The sequence below is a fragment of the Panthera leo genome, chromosome B3, assembly GCF_018350215.1.
Source record: "Panthera leo isolate Ple1 chromosome B3, P.leo_Ple1_pat1.1, whole genome shotgun sequence".
NCBI lineage: Eukaryota > Metazoa > Chordata > Mammalia > Carnivora > Felidae > Panthera > Panthera leo.
Window position 1 is genome coordinate 72,995,497 of NC_056684.1, and position 24,912 is coordinate 73,020,408.

Genomic DNA, 24,912 nt, shown 5'->3' on the forward strand with positions numbered 1-24,912 from the left:
CGCTGCGGCCAGAGAAAGCTAATGCGCCTGCGCAATGGATCTGTTCGTGGCCTGGAGACGTGTACTCTTTTTGTCCTACTTCCGCGGTCAGGTTGGTGACGCCCACAGTTGCTCTAGCAACAGGATAGCGTGAGAGGAAGAGGGGGACACGTTTTACAAAGGAAGGCGTAGCTCCCCTAGGATTCGGGCTTTCTTTGGACCACTGGCGTCTTCAAAGATTAACTGGATCGGAAGTGAGGCAATGTCTGGTGCTATCGGGGTTCAGCACCCGAGCCGCCCTAGCTGTTAAGGGCAGATGCCTGTCCCAGATCACTAGGGCAAGTTAAGTTCCCCTTCAGTGAAAAACACCGCTGCTAATCACTGCGCAAGCACCAGTTTACACTTGGTTATGGGCGGAGGGAAGTGTGGGACGGATGGAGGAGGGAGGGAGCTTGACCTCTACCTGGTCCTGAACTGGGACTGAGATCTGGCTCTGGGAGCGCTTACGAATAAGCACAGTAGAACCTAAATTGTAATTCAGCTAACATTTACTGGTCGCCTCCTCGTAGCGTTGTGCTAAATTGTAGGTACCGTTGGGCCAATCAGATATGGTCTCTTTTTTTTTTTTTTTTTAAGTTTGTTTTTTGAGGGAGAGAGAGAGAGAGAGCGCACCAGTGAGGGAGGGGCAGAGGTGGTGGGGAGAGGATCCGAAGCAGGATCGGCGCTGACAGCAGCGAACCTGATGTGGGGCTTGAACTCAGGAACCTGGAGATTATGACCTGAACCCAAATCGGATGCATAACCCGCTGACCCACTCAGGGGCCCTTCAGATGCGGTCTTAAAGGGGCCTGTGTTTGGGGCGGGGAGCAAGAGAAAACAGTCGATTAATGTGAAGACAATAAATGATCAAGTTTAGCAACCTTTTACTCCAAGCTAGCATCTTGAATCCTGTGTAATATCCCAGGATATCAGCGTCAAAAGTCCCATAAGAGCATTGCTTGGTTCAAACCCTACCACCACCACCACCACCACCACCCCCCCCCCAACTCATTTTGCAGGGGAAACTGAAGGTTTGTGGTTTTGTATTTAACAAGTGGAATTGCCTATTTTTACTTAGCGTTTTAACTTTTTAAAAAAATAAGATCCACTTTAATTTCTGGCTTTTGCTGCACTTTTAATTTCACATTAATCTGACCTTCCAGCTCAAGTTCATCTCATCTTTCAGCTGCAGGTTGTACATAACCAGGTGCTTTTTAAGCTTATTAACAAATTTGAGCTATCCTAGGTACTCAATCAAAATTCCTAAAGCAGCAAGTAAAGACAAGGGTTCTGCATTTTCATTTTTTACTTGTTAAACTGGAAGCTATATCACCATCAACAAATGTGCCATTTAGCAGTGGTGAGGAAAACCTTGGTCAGGTTCTAGAAAGAAAAGAAATAATTCATGTCCTCAGAAAGCTTTATGGGGCACCTGGGTGGCTCAGTCAGTTAAGCGTCAGACTCTTGATTTTGGTCAGATCATGATCTCACAGTCCTGAGATCAACCCCAGGGTCAGGCTCCAAGCATGGAGCCTGCTTGTGATTCTCTCTCTCCTTCTGCCCCTAACCGCTGTGAAAAATAATGAATTAATTAATTAAAGGAAAGAAAGAAAGCTTTACAATATATTTGAAGAGGTATATTCATATTCACACCCACAGAGATTTGCACTGCTGCTATATGAACTTAAGTGCAGTCTAAACTCTCTTATGTTGCTGAGAAGAAAAGGGAAAAAAAGTGTGAATAACCAGGCTGGTTCCCATTTCAATATAATAAAGCAGGAACCTTCAGTTTCTCTGACAAGTTGAACCTTTCTCCCTGCCTCATCAGCAAGTAGGAGGGTAGCTTTCTCACCAGTATTCAACTTCAGACTTTAAAGGCTAGGCTGATGCCTTTTAATCATTCAGGAGTGAATTTCTCAAGGGGTTTCTGTTCCATCAGCCAGGCTCCTTCCAGCAGTTTCTCCCTTATGCTTTGTCTGCCTTTGATCCATGTCAACTATCATCATTAGCATCTCCACAGGAACTCCCAAAGGGGGAAAGCAGAAGAAATGAAAAATACCAAATTCACTTACCAAGTGCATTCTTTTCTGAGACCTGCAAAGTCAAACACCAATATAATAAACTAAAGCTGTTCTGGACTACTTAAAACATCAAGAAAAGGTCTTGTTCTGTGTTCAGTTTATGATTCTATAATCACGGAAACATTTTTGACTTATCTGCCAATAGGAAATTGCTAATACTAGTATTGATTTCAATCGTTTGTACATTTATTCATTTTTTTAAATGTTCTTTTTGTTTGTTTTAGAGAGAGAGAGCACAGATGAGTGCGGAAGAGGGGCAGAGGGAGAGAAAGAATCATAAGCAGGCTCCATGCTCAGTGCTGAGCCCGACATGGGCCTCAAGCCCAAAAAGACCCTAGGATCATGACCTGACCCAAAATCAAGAGTTGGATGCTTAACCTACTGCACCACCCAGGAGATCTGATTTCAATAGTTAAAATCAAAATGTTAATATATGTAAAAATTCAGGGTCAGAATAATGGATAAGAGTGCAGGCTTCCCAGTCAGCCAGTCCTGTGTTGGAACATTGATTCTGCTGTTTACTAATTGTCTAATTCATGACAAGTTAGTCTGGCAGCTCATTTTCCTTTTCTATGAAATGGAAATAACAATAGCAAGATCATTGGAATGTTATGTTAAAAAGAGAGCCATAGGCCCAAAATGGCACTGCTTAGGCTTAGTCCTCAAACCAGGGCTTAATGCATATTAATGCAATCTAATTGCAGTTTCAACATCTCCCAGAAATGTAGTCTTAACCAGTCGGGAATTTTTCAGTCAGCACCAGTGAGTTTGCCACACAGGCCCTCTCCATCCCTCAAAGGAAGATAAGACCCCTTGCTTTCCCCTACACCATGGAAAAGTGGCCTGAACAATCCTTTCCTTTGGCTAATAACTTTCTTGCCCTGCCCTCTTTCTATAAAAACCCCCCATTTTGTAAAACTCCTCAGCATTCCCCTCTATTTGCTAGATGAAATGCTACCCAATTCATGAATCGTTTTAAAAAGCCAATTAAGTCTTCAAAATTTACTTGGTTGACTTGTTTTTTAACAGTTGTGAGGACTAAATGAGATGTTGACACTAAGCACTTAACATAGTATTTGACACTCAGTAAATGTTTGTTCTTAACAACCATTAGTACTGGTGATTAACTATGATTCCTCTAGTTCTCTGAATAATTACAAGTTGGGCAAACCACAGAGCCCCAGTATTTTGGGCACGCAAGAGATGGCACTGAAAGACTACAAATTTATAAATTGAAGCTGAAGTCAGAATAGACCTTAGAGGTTTTATTACAAAAACACTGTTGGAGAGGGAAAAACTCTTCCCTCTAACCATCTTAGTTTTATTGGCCCTGTAAATTAGACTAAAAAAAGACAGATTAACAAGAGAAAACAAACAGAAGTTTATTAACATATGCATCGTATATACACATGGGAGTACCCAGTTATGAGTAACTCAAAGGGGTGGTTAGAACTTGGGCTTATATCACCTTAAAAAACAAAATTCATCTGAGTACATTTCAAAGATCTTACTGGCTTTATCCAATGATCCATAATCAGGCAATATTCAATCTAACAGAAAGGAGCTCTGAGGAGCTATACAAAATGAAAGACTTTTATAGGCAGAAGGGAGCTGAAACTAGGAAGTTATAATGACAAAAAGCAGATTGGTTATATCAAGGTCACTTTCCTTCAGGGGGTGGCAGGGATCTATCAGGCACATTAACTGATTAAGGCTAATTAGGTAATTCCAGATTGTTACCATTTCTGGGAAAGTCAAAACTAATATTTGATGATGTAGGGCCTAGTATAAGTGACTCCACTTAGAGCCTGTTGCCTTGTTTGTAACAACATCACCTAAACAAAAAAGGAATACACTTTTGGAGAAATGACAAAGAAAAAAGACTGAGTTTCTAGGGCAGCAAATTGTGGGAAGGTAAAAATATATGAGGGAATTAATAAAAAATAAGGGTTAGTTAGGAGAGTTTGTTACATAGATTCCTCTGGTGCCCTCTCTGGGTTGATAAGGATCTAGAATGCTTCTGTTCTTCCTTTGTAAGGGGGGCGGGGGAGGGAGAAGGCACATCTACAAAGTTAAGTCTTACTTTTACACAAATAGGAGGAGGCTGAGAGCTTTTCTTGTATCTGCTTCTTCTCAATTGCCTTTGGCTCAAAATAATCTTTATGGTACAGTGACATATTTTGGGGTGGCATGTTCTGCTATTCAACACTCAACATCATAAAACAATAGGAAAGTGGAGGGGCAAGAGGGTCCCCTTACAGGCAAAGGCCATGACTTTACAGTGTCTCTGTACAGTAAGAAATGACACTCTTTATCAAAATACAAATCTTACAGAGAAAAGGACTCTTCTAAAGAAAATCTCTGCATGGGAAAGAAGAGTTTTTTCCAATTCTTCTTCTTCCCTGTATATTTTGTCCTTCAGAGCCCTCCTTTTGCTATTCTTAAGTATTGTATATAACAGCTCCACCTTTTAAATTTGCCCCAGTGTGGCTAACACCCCCTTCTTTATATTTTTTAATGTAAGAAATGTGTATTCAGTCTTCACCCCTGTTCCTGGCACAGAGCTCCTAAAACTCTAGTAATTTCCTAAGTGATGATAAGAGCACTAGGAGCATCTTTTGTTATAATATTTGGTTTTGTCCTCAGTTTCTGTAATAGCTCCAGAGCAATAAAGGTGAAAAGAGCATCTTTTGTTACTCATAACAGGCCCCTTTGAACCACACTGGAATCTAAGTTAATGAAATGGTTTTTGGAAAGCCCTCAAGGGTAGGGACCGGTTACCAGGGAAACTAACTCTGTGATTCCAGGGTAGGAACTTTAAGCCCCATCCTAGAGAGGAAAGGGGCTGAAGATGGAGTTCAGTCACCAATGGGCAATAACTTGATCAGTCATGCTTCTGTAATGAAACTTCCATTAAAGTAAAAAGGAAAAATTCACCTAACCAGAGAGGTTTGGCAAATTTATGGGTTGCTGAGCACATCTGGGCACTGGGAGAGTGGTGTAACTGGGGACAACATGAAGGCTGTGTGCCCCTTCCCCCATGCCTTGCCCTATGCATCTCTTCCATATTGCTGTGCCTAAGTTGTATCCTTTTATACTAAATCAGTGTTAAAAAAAAAAAATTCAGCTGAGTAAATTTAAAGATCTAATTGACTCTATGCAAGAATTTATGAGTCAGGGAACATCCCATCTAGCAAATAGAAATGAGCTCCAAGGAGTTGTACAAAAATGGAAGGTTTTTGTAGGCAAGAGGAGGGTGGGACAAGGAAGCTAAAAGGATTATTCCAGGCAAGGTTACCTTCCCATAGATTAAGTCCCTGGGGTCTCAGTCAGATTGCCTCACCAGAGCTGACCAGGAAGTTCCAAAGGCAGAAACTGCAGTTAGGTTAGGTATTAAGTCTTGGTGAGGTTTTAGCAAAAGTGACTCCATTTTAGACCTTGTGAGCCATTCTAGCAATACAGTAATACAGTAAACTGTTTTCCTGGGTTCTGTGAGCCATTCTAGCAAATTATTGAACCTCAGGAGGGGGTCATGGGAATCTCCAATTTGTAGCCAGTTGGAAGAAGCACAGGTGATAACCTGGACTTGATATTCTCCTGTTTATTTTATTTGTCATGTCAATTTGATTCTTCAGCTAGAAAGCAGAGGAAATTCTTCCTCATTTTTTGTTGTTGTTGTTGTTGTTTTTAATGTTTACTTATTTTTGAAAGAGAGACAGAGTGCGAGTGGGGGAGAGGCAGAGAGAGGGAGACACAGAATCCGAAGCAGGCTCCAGGTTCTTAGCTGTCAGCACAGTGCCCGACGTGGGGCTCGAACTCACGGACCGTGAGATCATGACCTGAGCTGAAGTCGGATGCTTAACTGACCTTGCCACCCAGGTGCCCTGGAAATTCTTCCTCCTTGACATAACTTTGGGAGCCCAAATCTTTAAAGAAAACCCCTCATTTTTCCTCTCTAGTGCCCAGGAGTCTACTATATTGTGCTGTGCAAGGGCAGAACACTGTCCACACCATGGGACTGAATTTATCACTGCTTGAGGAACACTGTTCTATAGAATTTTCTGTGATGATGCAGATGTGTCTGTGCTGTCGGGTATGGCAGCCACCAAACACTTGTGGCTACTGAGCACTCAAATGTAGCCAGTTGTAACTAAGAAACTTTTTCATTTTTATTAATTCAAATCTGTTAAAAAGAAAACTACAGGCCTAGGGATGCCTGGCTAGCTCAGTCAGAAGAGCATGTGACTCTTGGTCTTGGGGTCATGAGTTCAAGACCCAGGTCGGGTGCAGAGATTACTTAAAAAAAAATTAAATCTAAAAAAAGAAAAAGAAAACCAAAGCCCCAAAATGGCTTCACTTACACCACATTCCCAAATCCAAGCTTTAGTACCTAATCTAATTGTAGTTTCAACATTCCCCAGAAATGTAGTCTTAACAGGTTAGTCAAGAATTTTTCCATCAGTGCCAATGAGTCTGCCACATGGACCCTCTCCCTCCCCCAAAGGAAGAGAAGACCCCTTGCTTTCCCCTACTATGGAAAAGTGGCTTGAACAATCCTTTTCTTTTGCTAATAGCTTTCTTGCCCACCCTCTTTTTATAAAAGCCTTCCATTTCATAAAACTCTTCCCCTCTATTTGCTAGAGGAGACACTGCCAGATTTTGAATTGTCTGTTTATTTTTAGGGAGAACACGAGTAGGGAAAAGGGACAGAGGGAGAGAGAGAAAATCCCACACCCCTGGGATCATGGTCTGAGCCCAAATAAAGAGTTGGTTGCTTGGGGTCCCTGGATGGCTCATTCACTTAAGCATCTGACTTCAGTTCAGGTCATGATCTTATGGTTCATGAGTTTGAGCCCCATGTCCTGCTCTGTGCTGACAGCTTAGAGCCTGGAGCCTGCTTCAGATTCTGTGTCTCTCTCTGCTCCTCCCCAACTTGTATTTTGTCTCTCTCTCTCTCTCTCTCTCTCTCTGTGTCTCTCAAAAATAAATAAACGTTTAAAAAAATTTTTTTTAAAAAGAGTTGGATGCTCAACAGACTGAGCCACACAGGCACCCCTCATGAATTGTTTAATAAAGGCAATTAGATCTGCAAAATTTACTTGGTTAAATTTTGTTTTCTAACAAACCTAAGTAGCCACATATAATTAATGGCTATCATATTGGACAAAACAACTTTACAACTATTCCACTCAGTTCCTATGTTTAATCTAAGGGTCATACCTTGTTCATAGTTCATTCAAAACACAGTCACACCCATTTGAAACCAAAGAATGTTCTATCCCTGCCAGACCTAATCTATCAGTTATCAGCTCCACCAACTTCTAGAATATTTAATGCGACTTATAGGCATAGGAAAGAGGGTTTGTCAAAATTAGTTTCCATCCATAAAGACCATATTAAAACTTTAATCATACAGGGGCACCTGGGTGGCTCAGTTTGTCAAGCATCCAACTTTGGCTCAGTTCATGATCTCAGGGTCATGAGTTCAAGCCCTGTGTCAGGTTCTGTGCTGACAGCTCAGAGCCTGGAGCCTGCTTCAGATTCTGTGTCTCCCTATCTCTCTGCCCCTCCCCTGCTCATATTCTCTCAAAAATGAATAAAACATTTTTAAAAATGTTTTTAAACTTTAATCATACATAAAATCACACATGATGGCAATAGACGGAAAATAGATTATTTTGTACTTGCACATAGTGTGTCTTGTCTTGAAGGTAAGGAGAAAATTTCTATCCAGAGGCCTGCCTAGAACAGGCACTTAGCATCTTCTCCAGTCTGTAATTCTAGCAGATCCAGCCCAATCCTAAATTATCCCAGCTCTGGGGACACCTTAAGGAATCTATTGACTTTGGTTATAAAAGGCATTTTCCATTTACACGTTTCCTACTTCCAAGTAGGAAGTACCTCATAAAGATGGTTTGGTGGGGCGCCTGGGTGGTTCAGTGGGTTGTGCATCTGACTCTTGATTTTGGCTCAGGTCGTGATCTCACAGTTCATGGGATGGAGCCCCAAGTCAGGCCCTGTGCTCGGGATTCTCTCTTCGTATTTGCCCCTCTCCCCTGCGTGTGCATATGTGTGCTCTCTAAATAAATAAATAAACAAACAAACAAAAGATGGTTTTGCACACAGAAACAAAATACACTGCCTCCTGAGATGAGGTCTAGAGAGATACAGTATCAGTTCTAGCCACGTCATCCTTGCCTCAAAAAACTGCTACATCTTAACAGGTTTTCAGAAAAAGGAGAGATTTTGTTGTCCTATCTTGAAATGATGAAGCCCAGAATTTCCTATAAGGTACAATTTAAAATACAGCTCCCAAAGCCTTGACACTTAGCATATTAGTTTATAGGTAATTGTTTACACAGCTGCCTCCTAGCTGGACTTTTTATCCATTTATTCATCCAGTCATTACTGAGTATCTACTCTGAGCCACACCCTGTTGTAGGTGCTGGCAGCAAAGCTGAGAACAAAACAGACAACCCTCCCCCATACCCTCTCCCCAACCTTCATTCAGTTCTAGTGAAGGGAAACTAATAATAAATTAGTAAACATAAAGGCATAATAATTTCAGATGGTGATAAGTGTTATGAAGATAATAAAATACAGTGATGTAAATAAATGTAAATAAAAATAGAGTGATTGGAGGTCTCTCTTAGACCCTGTGGTCAGGAGAGGCCTCAGAAGACAGGAGGTTTGAGCTGAGCTTGGAAAATAAAGCTGCCAGCCCTGCAAACGGACAAACAGCCTGTGGTGGCAGCAGATAGAAAGTCTATGTTTACCACTAGAGCAGGCTGTCTATTTCCTTTTGATAACAGTATTCTTAGTGCCTAACATAAGGTTTGGCTTTGAATAGGTATACAGTAACAATAATAGTAATAAATTTTAGCATAAATGTACTAAATGTTTATTGGAATTATCTTGGTTAATCCTCACAAGACAGTCAGGGGGAGAAAATTAAGAGACACTAAGTAATTTACCCAAATGCATGTAGTGGATATATAGCAAAACCAAGACTACCCTTAACCCAGATTTCTGACCCCAGAAACAATGCTTCTAATTAACCAATGAGTCTCAGTGAACTCCAGCATCTAAAGGACTTCCTAAAAATGCAGTTTTTAGCATCAAGCCAAACCAACTAAATTAGAATCTCAGAGGTTAGGGATTAGAATCCTGAATTTGTAACAAAGCCCTCCAGACGATTTTTATACACACTGAAGTTTAGAACCACTGTGCCCAGTTGAAAGAATGTATGCCACAACTCCACTCTTTATACTGCTTTGCCCCACATCTGGCAAATTCCTAGGTCCCTAAACTCTATACATGCCCATTCTCTTAAACTTTGAGGCCTTATAATGGTCATCAGATCAATTTAACACTGTGTAACATGAAAGGAGAAATCTCAGTAAGACCTGCAAGAGGGCTAATGAAAAACACATTGACAAACCCCGTCCCTGTCAGCATTCTCCCACTCACCCTCCATCACTCCTTAGTTTGGTTTTAATCTAACCAAGGGGATGACCTGAACCCCGACAACTCCCTCAACATTAAGACTTGTTTACCAGTTCAGGTAAGTTCTGGAGCTAGCCTCAAGATTTGGGTCCTCTGCTGAGCAAGCCTGAAGTAAGCTCCGGACCTAAGAGATAAGCCAGCCACCCCCACCCCCATGCCCCATATGGGATTCCAGCAACCTAGAGCAGACCCAGCCTTATAGGTTAGTACTTCATTTGCCCTTCCTGAGGGTAGGGGAGGCAGGGATTCCCCAAACTGAGGGAGACCTGGCATTGAGCACATCTTTCCTGGGAACTAGGTTGGGAAATCTCCAGAGCACAAGAACTGCATCTTGGCACATGTCGCTAAGGTTTAGGGTTGCCAGATAAAATACAGGATGCCCAGTTATGTCCCAAACATTGCACGGGATGTACTTATTCTAAAAAAGCATTCGTTGTTTATCTGAAGTTCAGCTTTGGGCATCCTGTTTTTTATTTGCAAAACGTGGCAATGTACTTGAGTTACAGGCCCCCAGGCTCTTTGTAGAAACATTTAACCAATAGTAGTGTCTCCACAAGCATCTTAAGCATCACCTTACAAGAAACACCAGGAGGAGGATTTCAGCGGAGAGGGAGCTCTGCCGGGAAGCCCAGAGTTGGTGTGAGCGTGCAGGGGTAGTTTTGTCACTTTTTAACTAGGGCCGAACGAGGGCTGTGAGGGAGCCGGTTGTTTCAGTACTACCCATCTCCCTCACTGTCCCCCAAATGTGTGAGCAGGAATCCCGTCCTTTTCCGTGAGACCCCAGAGGCCCCTGTGCCGGCACGCAGACCCCGGCTCGACCACCAGCCGGGTTCAGGTCCCGCCTGGGCGTTCTGGGGACCTGCGCCTCCGCCCGGCGGCCCTGGCCACGCCCCACTTTGTTATCCGACCCTTTCCTGGGTCAGCTGGTGCTGGCGTCAGGCGGAGGGATGGGCTGGCTCGGCTCGACCCGGCAGGGCTTGTTTACTATGGCTGATGATCTGGAGCAACAGTGAGTTAATCCTGTGTCTTTCTCTTGCTCTCTCTCTCTCTGGGCCATGATCCCGGGACTGTCGGTGACTGAGGAACAGTTGTAGACACCTTCCCGCCTTTCCTTTTCCAGGTCGGCTTCATGGGAGGGCCCGGGGTTGCGTTTGCATGCTCTGCTTCTGCCCAGAAGAGGCAGCAGCAGAGCTCGGGGAGCGATGGTAGATTAGCTTGCCTGAGCCGGGGGACTCTGACTTTCCACGCTTAGTCTTCGCGATCGCTCCTCGCTCCTCTGGTACAGAGAGGTTAGACTTAGTGGTGATGGCCCAGATCCTCCGCGCAGCTCGTGGGATGCGGGCGTGGGGGTAGCAGCCGGGTCTGCTCACTGGGATTTGCCCCCAGGACGGTGGTCGGGGGGTGGCAAGGGCCTTTCTTAGCCCGGCAGGGAAAGGGCTCGCGAAGAAAAGAGAGGGGGCGCCGGCGCTGGGATTGTCTGGAGTAATGGGCTCGCAAGTTTCTTTAGTTCTCGCCTACTGAGACACTTAGCCGCTTCCCACCCTAGTTAATAACGTTTTTTAATCATCACGAGATCCTTAATGCTGTGCTTTCAGAATTACCGTTTTTGGGTTTTGTTGACACTGTCTCAAGGGCATCAGGTTCGGGATGCCACCTGTAGGTAGTGTGGCTAGCAGTTCGCAGTCTGATAGAAGCAAGGAAAAGTTGCTTCCAGAATGACTCAGCTCCCAGCCAAGCCTTGGTTTCACCAGAACAGGGCCTCTCCTGGATCCTGTGTTCCTGCTTTTCAGAGCTGCAGAACTGGCAGCCTGCAAAACTAATTAACTTTATGACCATAGTATCTTCCTGAGCTTGAAGGAACTGCTCAGGAAGAGTGTTGCTTTCTAAAGATGACTTTTCCAAAAGGAAATTTACAAAGGTTACGATGACTTAGGGAAACACAGATTAGAGCTGGTAGAGATGCAGGTAATTCAGCTCTTTTTTACAGATGAAGAAGCCAGCACCCATGAAAGTTAGAGGAAACTTGCCCAAATCACAGAGGTCCAGAGCAGGCTTCTGACCCAACACAGAACTCCTTTTGCTTCACCTCCCAACGGGATAAAAGCCCTTTAGAGGGGAGAGACCACTCTGGCCAGGCCAAGTTCAAGGCTAAGTGACTTCTCTGCCCCTTGCCTCAATTTCCCACTCCAGCCCTCACATCCCCAGTAGTATTTAGCAGATCCAGTGTGCCAGATATCACTTCCAGTGCTTTAGAACATTTCTGGTGAAAAAGAGAGGCAAAGTAAAGCTTCTCCCTGAAGAATATCCTCTGAGCAGCCCATCGTGTTGTTCCATTGGACAGCGTTTCTCCTGAGCACTGCTTTGTGCAGATACAAGGCAATGTGGGGTCCACGTGTCATGGTCTGACTTGTCACAGTGTCTGATGTGGAGAGAAAGTCTGTCTCTTAAGACTGGCAAAATTCTGCGGTCTTGGTGCTCATGCTTTAAGCCCACAGTAAGGAATTCCAGTGGAGTATTAAAAGGGTTGAGAGTCTCCATAGAATTGGATTGATTGAGACTGACAATTCTCATCTGGCTTAAGCCATTGATACACCACTCTTGGCTGAGCCCTCAGTATTTCTTGCAAGCCTCTGGCAGTCCTTGAAGAGTTGAATGTAGGCAGCTTATGATTTAGCTGGGGGAAAAGAACATTTATTGGAAATTTATCTTATGCTAGGCATTATTCTATGTGCATAAATGCACTTAATCTTTATGAGATCCCTATGAAGTAGATACTATTATTACCTGTCTCTTAAAGATGAGGAAACTGACAGATAAAGGCTACATAATGTGCCCCAAATCACACTGCTGATAAGTGGCAGTGCCAGGATTAGAACTCTGGCTTCTGGTTTTAGATCACACTTCCTTTCAGAAAACGGAGACCGTGTGAAGATGTGGTTATATATTGTGAATTTGAAAAGCTGAGACTGGGGCCTGAATGTCTCAGTCAGAAGAGCATTCAGCTCTTAATCTCGGGGTCATGACTTTGAGCCCCACACTGGAGATTACTGAAAAATAAATAAATAAACAAATTTTAAAACTAATTCTCCTTTAAAAAAGAAAAAAAGAAAAGCTGAGGTACCTGCCCAGAGGAAGGGTACGGAGAACCCTGGATCTGAGATCTGGGTTGTACTTCTGCTTGTTCTCACCAGCAGCATGGCCTCTTTGGGCATCAGTTTCCTCATCTGTAAAATAAAGAGGCTGGACTAGATGATTCCTAAGGAACCATCCTAATCTAAAATTCTGTGCTTCAGATGGTATATCAGGATGTCCTGTGTGTGTGGCCAAGAGGATAAGTAATGGTTGCCCTCGTTCCCCCACAAAATACCCCTGCCTGAGTATGTCGATATTGAAAGACCCTTCCTGTAGCTGGTGGTATCCACCTTGTAATTCCTTCATTCAGGCACAATTCAAGAGAAATATCATACAATAGAAAAGGAGTAGTAAACTCATTTGTTGAGTGTCCAATTTGTCCCAGGCACGTTATGAGGTCTCTCAACCTATCTAGATGCTCCAACACTGGTTATTTATCAGGCCAAAGCCATTCTGCTTGTAAATGGTGATAGTGTGATGGCAGAACCAGAGGGGGTTGTTGTTTTGTTTTGTTTTGTTTCCCCTCCAAAACTGGTGCTTTCAATCTCTACCCTGCAATGACTTCAATTTCCTTGGGCATAAAGGGGCCGGCAGGATGTAGTCTCTTTATTTTACCGCATGCTATTGGAGGTGAGGACATATGTGAGCTTTGTAGACATTTTATAATCTGGAAAAACAAAGCCAGAGGCAACCTGGGAACGCAATCACAGCAGGACTTGAACCCAGGTCTCCTGCCTTCTTCTCCGTTCCTGTCCCATCTCATTGTTCCAGGCTGGACTGATTGATTACGTGAGAGCCCAGCTGGGCACTGACCTTGCTCTGTTCTTCTAGGGGCTTAGAAGAGGGCATGCACAAACCCCAAGGCCCTGCCAGGAGGGCAGATGGCATGGGAATTTGTCCTACCCTAAAGGAACATCCGGTCCTGGGGATGGCAAAAGATAAAGATAACTGAAACATTAGTTAATAGTTGGCATTTTTTCTCTTGTGATCTCCTTGAACATTATGATAACCAGTAACAAAAGTTACAAAGCTCAAATGAGATAATAAATGTGAAAGAGCGTTGCAAACTGTAAAGTGTTATACACACGGCATCCTGAGTATCTGTTGAAACAAAGGGCATGTTGTTACCAGCCCTTTGCTGGAGAAGAGTAACAGTCTATCAGGCAGCAGGGAATTGCTGACCGCCACAGCGACAGGTCTTCTGAGCCTGGGAAACACCCCGATAACTCTTGTAACTGTCAGCAAGGCTGAGAGTGTCAATGTTGCCAATGATTGTCATCGTGTCTTCTTGTCTCAGGCCTCAAGGCTGGCTGAGTAGCTGGCTGCCTGCTTGGCGCCCCACGTCGATGTCTCACCTGAAGAATGTGGAAGCCAGGATCCTCCAATGTGAGTAGGAGGGATGGTTTATCCCACCTCCATCAAGAGGCCCAAGGAGGATACAGGATCTCCCCAGAGCCTAGTTGACAGAACCCACAGATTCTTGATTAATTAATAGTGCTTGGGGTGGGAGTAAGTGGTGTCAGTGGTTTGAAAGGAGAGATTTGCACTGAGGATACCATATTGTGTGATAGTGATTTTTCGACATCTCCCTTCCTGTCCATCATGCTGGTTCCTGACACATCCCATAACTTCACTTCAAAGCCAGTACCAACTGTCAACACACAACACACACACACACATACACACACTCATCTATATATTCTCTTTCCCTCCTTCCTTCTCCCCCCATTCTTCCCTCCTTCCTTCTTCCCCCATTCTTCCCTTCTTCCTTCTCTCCCTCTCTCTTCTTCCAAACACACATGCCCTTCTCAGCTTTACCACCTTCTACCTAAGGACCAGCAGCAATCCTCTGTTCTCTAATATTGCTCTCTTTGTATTCTATCCAGTTAGGCACACCACCTACCTGGTTACTACGGTAGTTTGGGATTCCAACAGATGAACTATCAAGAGCAGCATTATGTTGGAGCAAGGCATCCCATGATTGGCAGCAGCCACAGGCTCAGACAAGACCCTTGGGTCACGTCTGCCTGGTTTCCTTTATGATCTTCCCTGCCCTGCATCCACTGCCCCAGCCACAGATACCTTCTCTTCCCATGGGCCTGAGGAAGTAGGGCTGCAGAGCAGTCACAGCTCTCAAGCCTCCACTCAGGATCCAGGCAACTTCCCCCACAAGCAGCTCTGTCACAGAGCAAGCACTGCCCTGTGAGAGACTAGATGGTCTACAAATAGTGCTTGGAGTTCATCTCTTAGGGCATATGGGTCAGAAGGTTGTGAAAGGAAGGAGGTGAGGCAGGTCAGGAGGGATTTGGCAGTGGAGAGAGAAAGCCAAGGAATGGTAGTCCAGGCAAAGTGATGGTGCTGTCAGAAAACAGTCTTACTGCTCTGCCCTGGATTCCCGTCTCCCCAGGCCTCCAGAACAAGTTCCTGGCCCGATATGTGTCCCTCCCAAACCAGAACAAGATCTGGACGGTAACCGTGAGTCCCGAGCTGAGGGAACGTACCCCCCTGGTGATGGTGCACGGCTTCGGGGGTGGCGTGGGCCTCTGGATCCTCAACATGGATTCACTGAGTGCCCGCCGTACCCTGCACACCTTTGATCTGCTTGGCTTTGGGCGAAGCTCGAGGCCAACATTCCCGAGGGACCCAGAGGGGGCTGAGGATGAGTTTGTGACATCAATAGAGACGTGGCGGGAGACCATGGGGATCCCCAGTATGATCCTCCTCGGGCACAGTTTGGGAGGATTCCTGGCCACCTCTTACTCTATCAAGTACCCTGAAAGGTAAGGAAGAGCCACCCCTCTTGCTCATGACCTAATTCCCTCTCCCACTGGGAACCTTACAGTATTAGTTTCCAGTGGGTCTCTTCTTCCGGGGCAGTTTAAGGGCTGTGGTACCTCTAAGCACATACAACTTGTTTTTCCCTTTTTCCTCCCATAGAGTTAAACACCTCATCCTGGTAGACCCATGGGGCTTTCCTCTTCGACCGACTGACCCCAGTGAGATCCGTGCACCCCCAACCTGGTTCAAGGCTGTGGCGTCTGTCCTAGGGCGTTCCAATCCACTGGCTGTTCTACGAGTAGCTGGGCCCTGGGGTGAGTAGCCTGCAAAGAAAGAATCTATCTCCTCAACCCAAGGCTGTGCCATTCTAGAAGCCCCATTGCATCCAGCCTCCCACCATCCCCACTTGTCCAGGAGAGGTGGGAATAGACCTGGCATTGTTATTTAAAGCTGTTAATCTGAACTAGATCTCTTTGTCCGCATTTTCAGAAGGTTCTTTTTTTTCCTTCATCTGCATGCAAAAAGCTTTCCTGTGTGGGGCACAGATAGAGCAGAACTATCACTCTGTGCCTTGGCTAGACCCCCAGAGAGAGAGAGAAGGAGGCCATGAAGTGACTCTTCCTCTGCTGAGTTCTTATGCTACATATGTGAGTATGTGGCACATACAATCACATGTTGGTGATTCGGTATGGTAACCACCACTGGATACCATCTCTGCAGCTCACCAGCACCTGTGGGAGGGAGATGTCAGAACCAGAGCCTCCAACATGACCCACAGTGGCAGGCAAGCCCCTCTAGACCATGGCCTACTCCGGTTAGGTATCACATCTTCCCCACTTAGAAGTTGTCAGCAAATTTTAATGGGTGAGGAGAGGAAAGGAAGTCGGGGAAAACCAGCCATAGTAAGTAAAATTCGTAGGTCTCAGCCTTCTGACCTCATCCTGCCAGCACCCTTCCTTTCTGGGGGGCTTTTTAATCTGATGAAGTAACAAGCAGATTCCCTCGGTAGAAAAGATTGTGGACCCCCTATCTTGCAGTGACGGCTTATGTACACATAGTAATATTTAGTTGCCAATTACTACAAATTGATTGCTAATGACTAAATAAGAGTTGTCTCTCTACGCCCTTCAAGAGAAACAGAATGACTTTGGATAAAAGAGAAAAATGAGCATTTGAGTAGAGGTAGGAGCTTAGGAAGAAAGGAAGGATATCAAGAGACAGGTGCAAAAGAAGAGTAAATGAGCAGAGAGCTGACCCTCTTAGAGTTCCCAGCACTCTGGACTCCAGCAGACCCTCTGGAGCCCTTTTCCAGAGAGAAGTCCTGCTCTAACCACTCTCCCCATTTCTCGACTTGCATCTGGCCAGGTTCACGCATGGGCCTCAGAGCCAGTATGGTTGGGCAGTTGGCTGGCAGCCATGGAGGAGGACCAGGGCCCAGAGGATCCTGGCTGTGCCTCCCATCTCAACACCTTGATCCTCAGATGCAGAGAGAAGACCAGGAGAGAGAGCGAGAGATCAGAAGTTGACCATCAGGCCCAATTTTTAGTCTGTTTTAGGTGCCCTACTGCTTATGTGTGTGCTCTAAAGGAAGGTGAAGGGAACAGATTGCTCTAAAACAGCAGCCCAAGTCTGACATGCCAGAGTTAAGTTTACTTCTCCACTCGTATTCTATTACAGACCTGAACATGAGAGGCCTCTTGGCAGGTGGTTTCATCTGCAACCTTCAGAATATTAAAAGGCCCTAAGGGTCTCAGGGTGCCTGGCTGGCTCAGTCGGTAGAGCATGGGACTCTTGATCTCAGAGTTGTGAGTTTGAGCCCCTTACTGGGTGTAGAGATTACTTTAAAAAAAAAAAAAAAAAAAAGCCCCAAGAGTCTCAGGGAGAAAGAACTTAGTTCAGACTGTGAGAGAAAAGCATCTCAGCCATGGACTCTTGGGCTTGAGACCCTTAGAGGAAAAGAGCTTGAGACTTCCTTGAACTGAAAATAACCTGCTTCCTTAGTGACATTGGACTGTCTACCTTCTTTGGTAACCAACTGACTCTCAATTTGTAGTCATCTGGAGCTCCCCGACAGCTCACACACTCTGTCTGCCACTATCGAGTTAAATGTAGGAAGTAAACAAACCCCTAGAGAAATAACATTTGGTAAAGTTGTCCAAGCAAAGGTAACACAGAAGTCTTCCTGCACACCCCCACCACCGCCCCCCGCCCCCCAAACTGGCCACTCCCATGTTTTTCTCTTCCCTCCAGGGCCTGGCTTGGTACAGCGATTCCGGCCGGACTTCAAGCGCAAGTTTGCAGACTTCTTTGAAGATGATACTATATCTGAGTATATCTACCATTGCAATGCACAGAATCCCAGGTGAGGGCGGCTCCCAGAGCCAGCTCGGAGTGCACGGGTTTGGAGATGAAACTCCAGCTGGTAGAAAAACTCCAGAACTTTGTTGCAATGCATCTTGCACAAAGCTCTCATTCACTTAGGGGAACGCAGGCACTAGCAGGCTCAATTATTTCCAGAGACCTCCCCAGGGATGGGCCCAAAGGGATGGAGAAGATAATAGATTGATGAAACATGCTGCCCATCTCTAGAGGAAGACTCTTATTCTCCCCTGGAGATAGGCAGTTAGCCTGACAGGCAAGAGTCTGGAAAACATTTTAAAAGATTTTTAACTGAAAAAGTGATATGAATATATGGTATTTTTTTAAAGGCAGAGAGAGAAAGAAAGAAAGAAAGAAAGAAAGAAAGAAAGAAAGAAAGAGGGAAAATCTTCTCCCTCCCAGCCTGTAGTTCTCAAATTTCCTTGCTGTTTCCAGTCTGAGATATTATGTGACATTGCTTCAGAGAACTTCTTTGCACATCTTCTTTTGCACACACATGACTAGATCTGTACATTCCTACAAGTAGAATGGCTGCTGGAAAAGTGTGATTTAAAACCTAAATTCTGTACACCGTGAAATGCTTACTGTTGGGACAGGAACTCCTTCCACGCCTTTTGGACATTTTGGGGTGTCCCCAGAATCTTGAGAGGTTCCTATCTATGACTGCTCACACAGCAGGCCCCACAAACCTGCTGATCTGCATTCTTGGCACCTGAGAGCCAGGGCAGAGTCAGGGAGGTTATCTTCCTCTCAGGCAGTGCCCTGTGAGTGGCTGATACAGGAGGATCTGTGGGTGGCACCGCCTCTGTGGAGGCCTCAGCCAGCTTGCTGTGGGGCATCTGGGGGAAGCCAAGGACACCAGAGCAGCAGCACTGCCCCGCCTCATGCCAGGCCTGTCCAGGTCACCCGTCGTGAGCCCAAAGCTGTGAAGACGGTGGGGGGTTGCATTCCAGCATTACTGTCTGAGCATTAGCCTCACACCCAGCTGGCTTTGGGGCAGCGTGGGAACTGTCTAGCCAGCATTCCGCATGAGCTCAGCTAATTGAAGGGCCCCGCTGAAGCAGCAGTATTGAAACTCAGCTCTGCAGTCAAATCAGGTAGCCCTCTGCTTCCTGCTCTCGACCCCTCTGTCAGCCCCCACTGGGCTCAGTGCCAGTCTCCTACCCCAGCTCCCTCCTCACAACTTTCCCCAGTCCCAGACCTAGTTGTGTGCAATGAATGGCCTCCCAATCTAAGCCTCAGAATATATAATCACGCAGCTCCTTTGTGTCCTGGGGAAAGCAGAGATGACATCAGTGATAGCCCTCTCTGCCTAACACCATCACTCAATTAAAAAAAAAAATTTTTTTTTAATGTTTATTTGTTTTTGAGAGAGAGAGAGACGGAGTGCGAGCAGGGGAGGGGCAGAGAGAGGAAGACACAGATTCTGAGGCAGATTCCAGGCTCTGAGCTGTCAGCACAGAGCCCGATGCAGGGCTCGAACTCACAAACAACGAGATCATGACCTGAGCTGAAGTCAGACGCTCAATGCACTGAGATACCCAGGCGCCCCACCATCACTCACTTTTATAACCACCTGAGTGTTTCTGAGTTGTAACCCTGACAGGCCCGTAGTAACTCTTACCAGTCCCTTGGAAAACATGACATTTGGCCAAGAAGAAATATGTGGGGGCTACCTACTCTGCTCCACCAACCTGAGGGGCCCTGTACATGTCATTTTCTTCAATGAAGGAATAAAGAGGATATAAGTCCCCAATTTGTAGATGAAAACATTAAAATGTATTCTGGTTACATGACCTGCTAAGAAAATACAGTCAGAATTTGAACTCGTGTCTCTCTGACTTCAGAGTCCATAGTTTTCCACCATGCTGCTATGTCTGAAGGAAGAACTCTGTTTCTGCTGGCCCGTGCGAACTCAGGCCCGCCTTCATTCTGGGGCTCCAAAGGAGGGGGGACACAATACCTGAACAGGCTGGGCCTGGCGGGCAGCAGTCTCCCGAAGCACCCTGCCTCCTGCCTCCTGCCTCCTGCAAAAGCTGCAGAGCAGCTCAGAATGTCAGCTTCCTCCCCAGCCCTGCAGACCCCTTATGCTCCTCTCGGTCAGCTCTGCCTAAGGAGATGGCCGGGGAGCAAAGTAGATTAGATGAGCCTTGCTTCTCACAAAGTACGGCTCCCCCTGGGTCCTCACAAGACTGGTAACAATCCCATCAGGAAGCCCTTTGCACTGCTATAGTACTTGCTCTTCACTACCCCTCTAACATGAGCCCTTCGCCCCTCTCCTTCACCCCCAGCAAGCTAAGCCCCTAGTCCATTCTCTTCCTGCTCCACCACCCTTTCATGATTCTTGGGAAATCTGATGTTAAATAATCATATGATTAGCTATTTAACGCCTGCCTCCCCAAAATGTGGGATAATCGTGAGCTCCAGCAGGGCTGGCACCACGTGAATCTGACTCCTGTGTCCCTACACTCAGCCCAGGGCATGACATGTCAATATTTGTTGAGTAAATGTTAACCATTGCATCTTTGGACAATTCTCAGTGTCCGGGGTTTTCATATGTGTGTCCCTTCCTAACTGTCTTCTGTGCTGGGAGGCCTCCACAGATTCAGGTCTACCTCCTAATCTTATCAGGATTTAAGGCGCCCAGTGCTGGGGCCTGAGAGGGACACACAGGACAAGGATACTGCCCCAGCGTCTGAAGAGACCAAAACATTGACACTTTATGCTGCAGGGTTTATTCTACTAATTGCCTCACCGTGTTTTGCTCCTTCAGTGGTGAGACGGCATTCAAAGCCATGATGGAGTCCTTCGGCTGGGCGCGGCGCCCCATGTTGGAGCGAATTCACTTGATTCGAAAAGATGTGCCCATCACCATGATCTACGGGGCCAACACCTGGATAGATACCAGCACAGGAAAGAAAGTAAAGATGCAGCGGCCGGATTCCTATGTCCGAGACATGGTATGTTGGCCCACCAAGGCACAGGATTGAGGTGGAAATGTGGTGCGTTGAATCCCTGCACACAGTGATTAGCTCTGGGCATGGATGAGCCTTGGGATGGAGAAGGGTGATCAGAGAGTTGGGGGGAGAAAGGAATGGACAGATGGGGATGGTGTAGTGCGTTTGAAAGGGCTGACTCAGTAATACCGTCATCAGGGGCTTTCATTCTTGCTTAGCACGGTCCAGGGAAATGACCGGTTCTCGTTCAGTAGCTGGACACAGACAGCATGATGCCACTCCAGACCCCCTGTCCCACCCAATACCAGAGCCATGAACAGTAGAGCAAGTAGTAAAGGCTGCCCGGAAGCCTTCCCACCACATTCCTGCCTTCCCTTTTTCTTATCCCTCTCCACCCCCATTTGCTAATGAGTGCTTAATTAGGCTGGGTGCCACGTATGGGCCCTGGTTCATCAGACCTGTGGATGAAATGAGCAGATAGCGGTGGGGCTGGCATTGAAGGAGGTACAGTGAATAACCAGAGGAGAAAATGAATGGGACCTTGGGATTCATGGACCCCTCCCCCTGCATGGGAAAGTGCCCAGATTCTAGGAGAAAGGTGGACCGATGTTTCTGGTAAGTGCTCATAGGTGATGGGCAAGCAGGTATAAGGGAAAAAGAATCGGTGTGAGACACCAGTTTCCGGTGCCCCGAATAAAGGGCCTTTCCACCCCTGGCGGGCTCTTCCTCTCTCCATAGGAGATTGAGGGTGCGTCGCACCACGTCTATGCGGACCAGCCACACATCTTCAATGCTGTGGTAGAAGAGATCTGTGACTCCGTTGACTGAGATGCTGTCCGTAGAGGAAGAGGAGAAAGCCAGAGAGTCGCTCTCGCCTCCCTGTCCACTTACTCGCCCCTGTGTCCTTTCCTCACCGACTAACACGTGCCAGCCAGGCAGTCTTGGGCTGTCCCCAGCGCAGGACCACAGTGAAAAAGCGCACTCCTGAGCCCACGCTAAGGGTTGGAGGCAGAAGCCATGAGAGGCCTTGAGCTCCCCTCCCCGGGGAAGAACATAAAGGGTTGCATAGTGCCACCCATTCTCTCCATGCCAAGTGTCCCCCAGATGGTGGTTGTGAAGGGATCGCACGAGTCATGCTCCCTCCCTGAGTCAAAGGGAGGGCGGCCTCTTCCCCTGGGTGAAGGAGAGGCTCCCGGCAGCCTTTCCCAGCTCTGGAGTGTTTTGTGGGGGTAGGTTCCAAGCAAAAACATCTTCCTCCATCACCCCCTAGTCTCCATTCCTTGCCTGTTTTGTCCAGATTCTGATTGGGAGCTAACTACCAACTAACTACTAACTTCTCAACTACCAAGAATAGGTCCCAGAGCTCCCTTGACCTGCCGAGTGCCGCCCCTCCCCCCCCCCCCCCCCCCCCCCCCCCCCCCCCGCCCATGACCTAAGAAGTCCTATTCAAAGCCCTCATGAGTGGATGAGGAGCAGGCCAGGGCAGGACATGGCTGGCCCATGGTGATACAGCTCTGCTCCAGGAGAGCTAAGGCCAGAACCCAGGTCTGCTGACACCCAGGACTCATCGCTGACTCTATTTTGCTAAAGTCTAAGGCAGGCACCATTGCCATGAGTCTGGTCCTTGTCACTGGCCATAGGTGAGCCCATCCCTGTCCCACATTCTAGCCCCATTGTGCAGGGGTGCCACTGTCCTGTCCTGTGTCTCAGCTCCAGATGCCTGAGCTGGGGACACTCCAGGGCTTCCTTCCCTTGCCCCCTCATCCTCCCAACTGGGAGGCCTCTTGGCCTCCCTCTGTGCCTTGGGCCTGAAGCCCCACCTGTAGTATAGAGCAAAGGTGGCCCCTGGTGGAGAGACAGGGAAAGGCCCTTCAACCCCAGGGCTGTGTCTGGATTCCTTACTCCCCCTAGTATCTGCGGGGCTTTTCTACTGTCCCCAGGGCCGAAGCCCACTGTGAGCCCCTGCCCACGGTCCAGTGGAGAGCCTCCAGCCAGCAGTTCCCTGTCCTCGTCAGCCACAGGATGGTTCTCACTGCCTGGCCCTCCATCCCTGCCATCTGTCCACACAGTCACCAGCCCATCCCACCCCCCAACTACCTGTCAACTGTCTCCCAGGGGCTGGTTCCGGGTGCTGCTCTGAGGTTCTGGGCAGCAGGCTGGGCCTGGCCCTGGAACCAGGGCAGCTCCTGTCTGCTCCCGTTTTGTAAAGCCAACCCTTTCACCAGAATAGTATTAACTCCTGGTGCTTTGTACTACTGGTCCGGCTGCCTTGGGCTCCTTTTCTATATTAATAAAGAAATGAGTGAAAACTGGTGGCAGCGATGTTTAATATTGCTCTGATAGGAGTGCTGGGATGGTACTTGAGGTGGAGAAGAAGGCCCAAGAAGTATCTGCTTACATGCCACCTGTCTCCTGTTTAATGTATCATTCACCCAGGTCGGCATGGGCCATGTCAGCCAAGCCCCTCAGAGGATGGATGAGGAGTGTGGACAGGCCAAGCCCCAAGTCACAGGAGGAGAATCGGGAGAACTGGGTGCTTCCCCACTGCCCATCAAAAAGCCCTGTCTTCGGTGTGCCGGGGTAGCTGAGTCAGTTGAGCATCCAACTCTTGATTTCAGCTCAGGTCGTGATCCCAGGGGTCATGGGATCGAACCCTACATCATACTCTGCACTGAGCGTGGATCCAGGAGTCCCTCTCTCCCTCTGCCCTTCCTCTTTCTCTCTCTCTCTCTCTCTTTCTCTCTCTCTCAAATTAAAAACAAAATAGCCCAGGGGCGCCTGGATGGCTCAGTCAGTCAAGCATCCGACTTCAGCTCAGGTCATGACCTCACAGTTTGTGAGTTTGAGCCCCACATAGGGCTCTGTGCTGACAGCTCAGAGCCTGAAGACTGCTTTGGATTCTGGGTCTCCTCCTCTCTCTGCCCCTCCCATGCTGATGCGCTCCCTCTCTCTCTCTCTCTCTCAATAATAAATAAACATTAAAAAAAAATTTTTTTTTAACAAAATAGCCCTGTCTTCCAAAGTTCACTCCACATGGGCCTGTACTTGGACTGCTCCTACCTCCTACTCATCCTCCAGGTCTCAGCTCAAATATTCCTTATTCAGGGAAGCTTCCGAGACTGACCCCCTACACTAGACTTAGACTCCTTCTTCTGTGTCTCCATGGTGTACCCAACTGCCTCTTTAAGACTCATGAACTTGTCACTTGTTTACTGTCTGCCTTTTCATCGTAGACGAGAAGCTACTTAAGGAAAAGGAGCACATCTGGCACCTAGTTCATGTTCAGTAAGTGTTAGTTCTGATTGAGCCAAGAGAAACAAGGTATGCCAACTGCTCAAAATCAGGTTCAAATCACTACCAACAGTGCCTGCTGTGGGCTGGCAGGCTCCAGCAAGTCTCCGAATTCCTCACTCCAAACAGCATAGAAGCCCACACTTGTCATGAGGAATAAATGAATGAATAAGTAAGTGAACGGAATTCCTGGGTATAATTACAAAGCTCTGATCCATCCCAGGATGCTGTGTCTTTGTGACTGAAGATTGCTTGATGGCCAACCGCTGCTATGGCTGGTGTTTGGAGCTTATTGTATGCCAAGCACTAGGGTTACATAGTGGAGAAACGTGGTCCCTGTCTTCATGGCACATCAGACTCAGAGAGACACAATTAAATTATTATGTAAATCTATACAAAATTGCCACTGAAAGGGCCACCCTTGAGAGGTTAGGAAGGCCTCTCTGCAAAGATAAGGACCACTGCTGAGTCTGAAGGCAGTAAAGGGGGAAGGAGCGTCTGGAGAGAGCAAAGGCCTGTTAGCAGGGATGATGCTTGAAATGAGGCTGGGGCAGTAGGTAGGAATCTGGGTCCTCCGGCCTCTGGAAGAATGTTGTGTTCATCTGAACAGCGGTGGAAGGAAAGAACTGGAGTGAGGGCCAGGGTGGAGTGGGGGTTGTGACAGAATCTGATTTGTGACTTAAACCCGCTGCCCAGGCTGTTCTGTGGAGTACAGATCAGAGGGGGCGTGTCCCTGCTGGGAAACTTGAGGCTACTGCAGAAGTCCGGGC

General features: G+C 46.9%; 1 protein-coding gene across 3 annotated transcripts; it reads left to right on the forward strand.

The window, feature by feature from the left end:
• Nucleotides 1-17: 17 nt before the first annotated feature.
• On the forward strand, nucleotides 18-23,163 carry ABHD4 (abhydrolase domain containing 4, N-acyl phospholipase B). Of its 3 annotated transcripts, none has more exons than XM_042942665.1 (7): nucleotides 18-91; nucleotides 14,035-14,123; nucleotides 15,145-15,517; nucleotides 15,675-15,829; nucleotides 17,766-17,877; nucleotides 20,668-20,854; nucleotides 21,590-23,163. In XM_042942665.1, exons 2-7 carry the CDS (start codon nucleotides 14,084-14,086, stop codon nucleotides 21,677-21,679), a joined length of 957 nt encoding a protein of 318 aa, XP_042798599.1. In that variant the 5' UTR covers nucleotides 18-91; nucleotides 14,035-14,083; the 3' UTR covers nucleotides 21,680-23,163. The 3 variants fall into 3 exon arrangements, with proteins under 3 accessions (XP_042798599.1, XP_042798597.1, XP_042798598.1); XM_042942663.1 differs by lacking the exon at nucleotides 18-91 and adding an exon at nucleotides 10,509-10,614; XM_042942664.1 differs by lacking the exon at nucleotides 18-91 and adding an exon at nucleotides 10,639-10,725.
• The last annotated feature ends 1,749 nt before the right edge of the window (nucleotides 23,164-24,912 follow it).

What these genes read in the sequence shown, in the direction of transcription:
- ABHD4 (XM_042942663.1), top strand. Translation starts at nt 10,553, where the DNA reads ATGGGCTGGCTCGGCTCGACCCGGCAGGGCTTGTTTACTATGGCTGAT. An exon ending in GCTGATGATCTGGAGCAACA is followed by an intron (nt 10,615 to 14,034) that starts GTGAGTTAATCC and finishes TTCTTGTCTCAG; the next exon opens with GCCTCAAGGCTGGCTGAGTA. An exon ending in ATTCCTATGTCCGAGACATG is followed by an intron (nt 20,855 to 21,589) that starts GTATGTTGGCCC and finishes CTCTCTCCATAG; the next exon opens with GAGATTGAGGGTGCGTCGCA.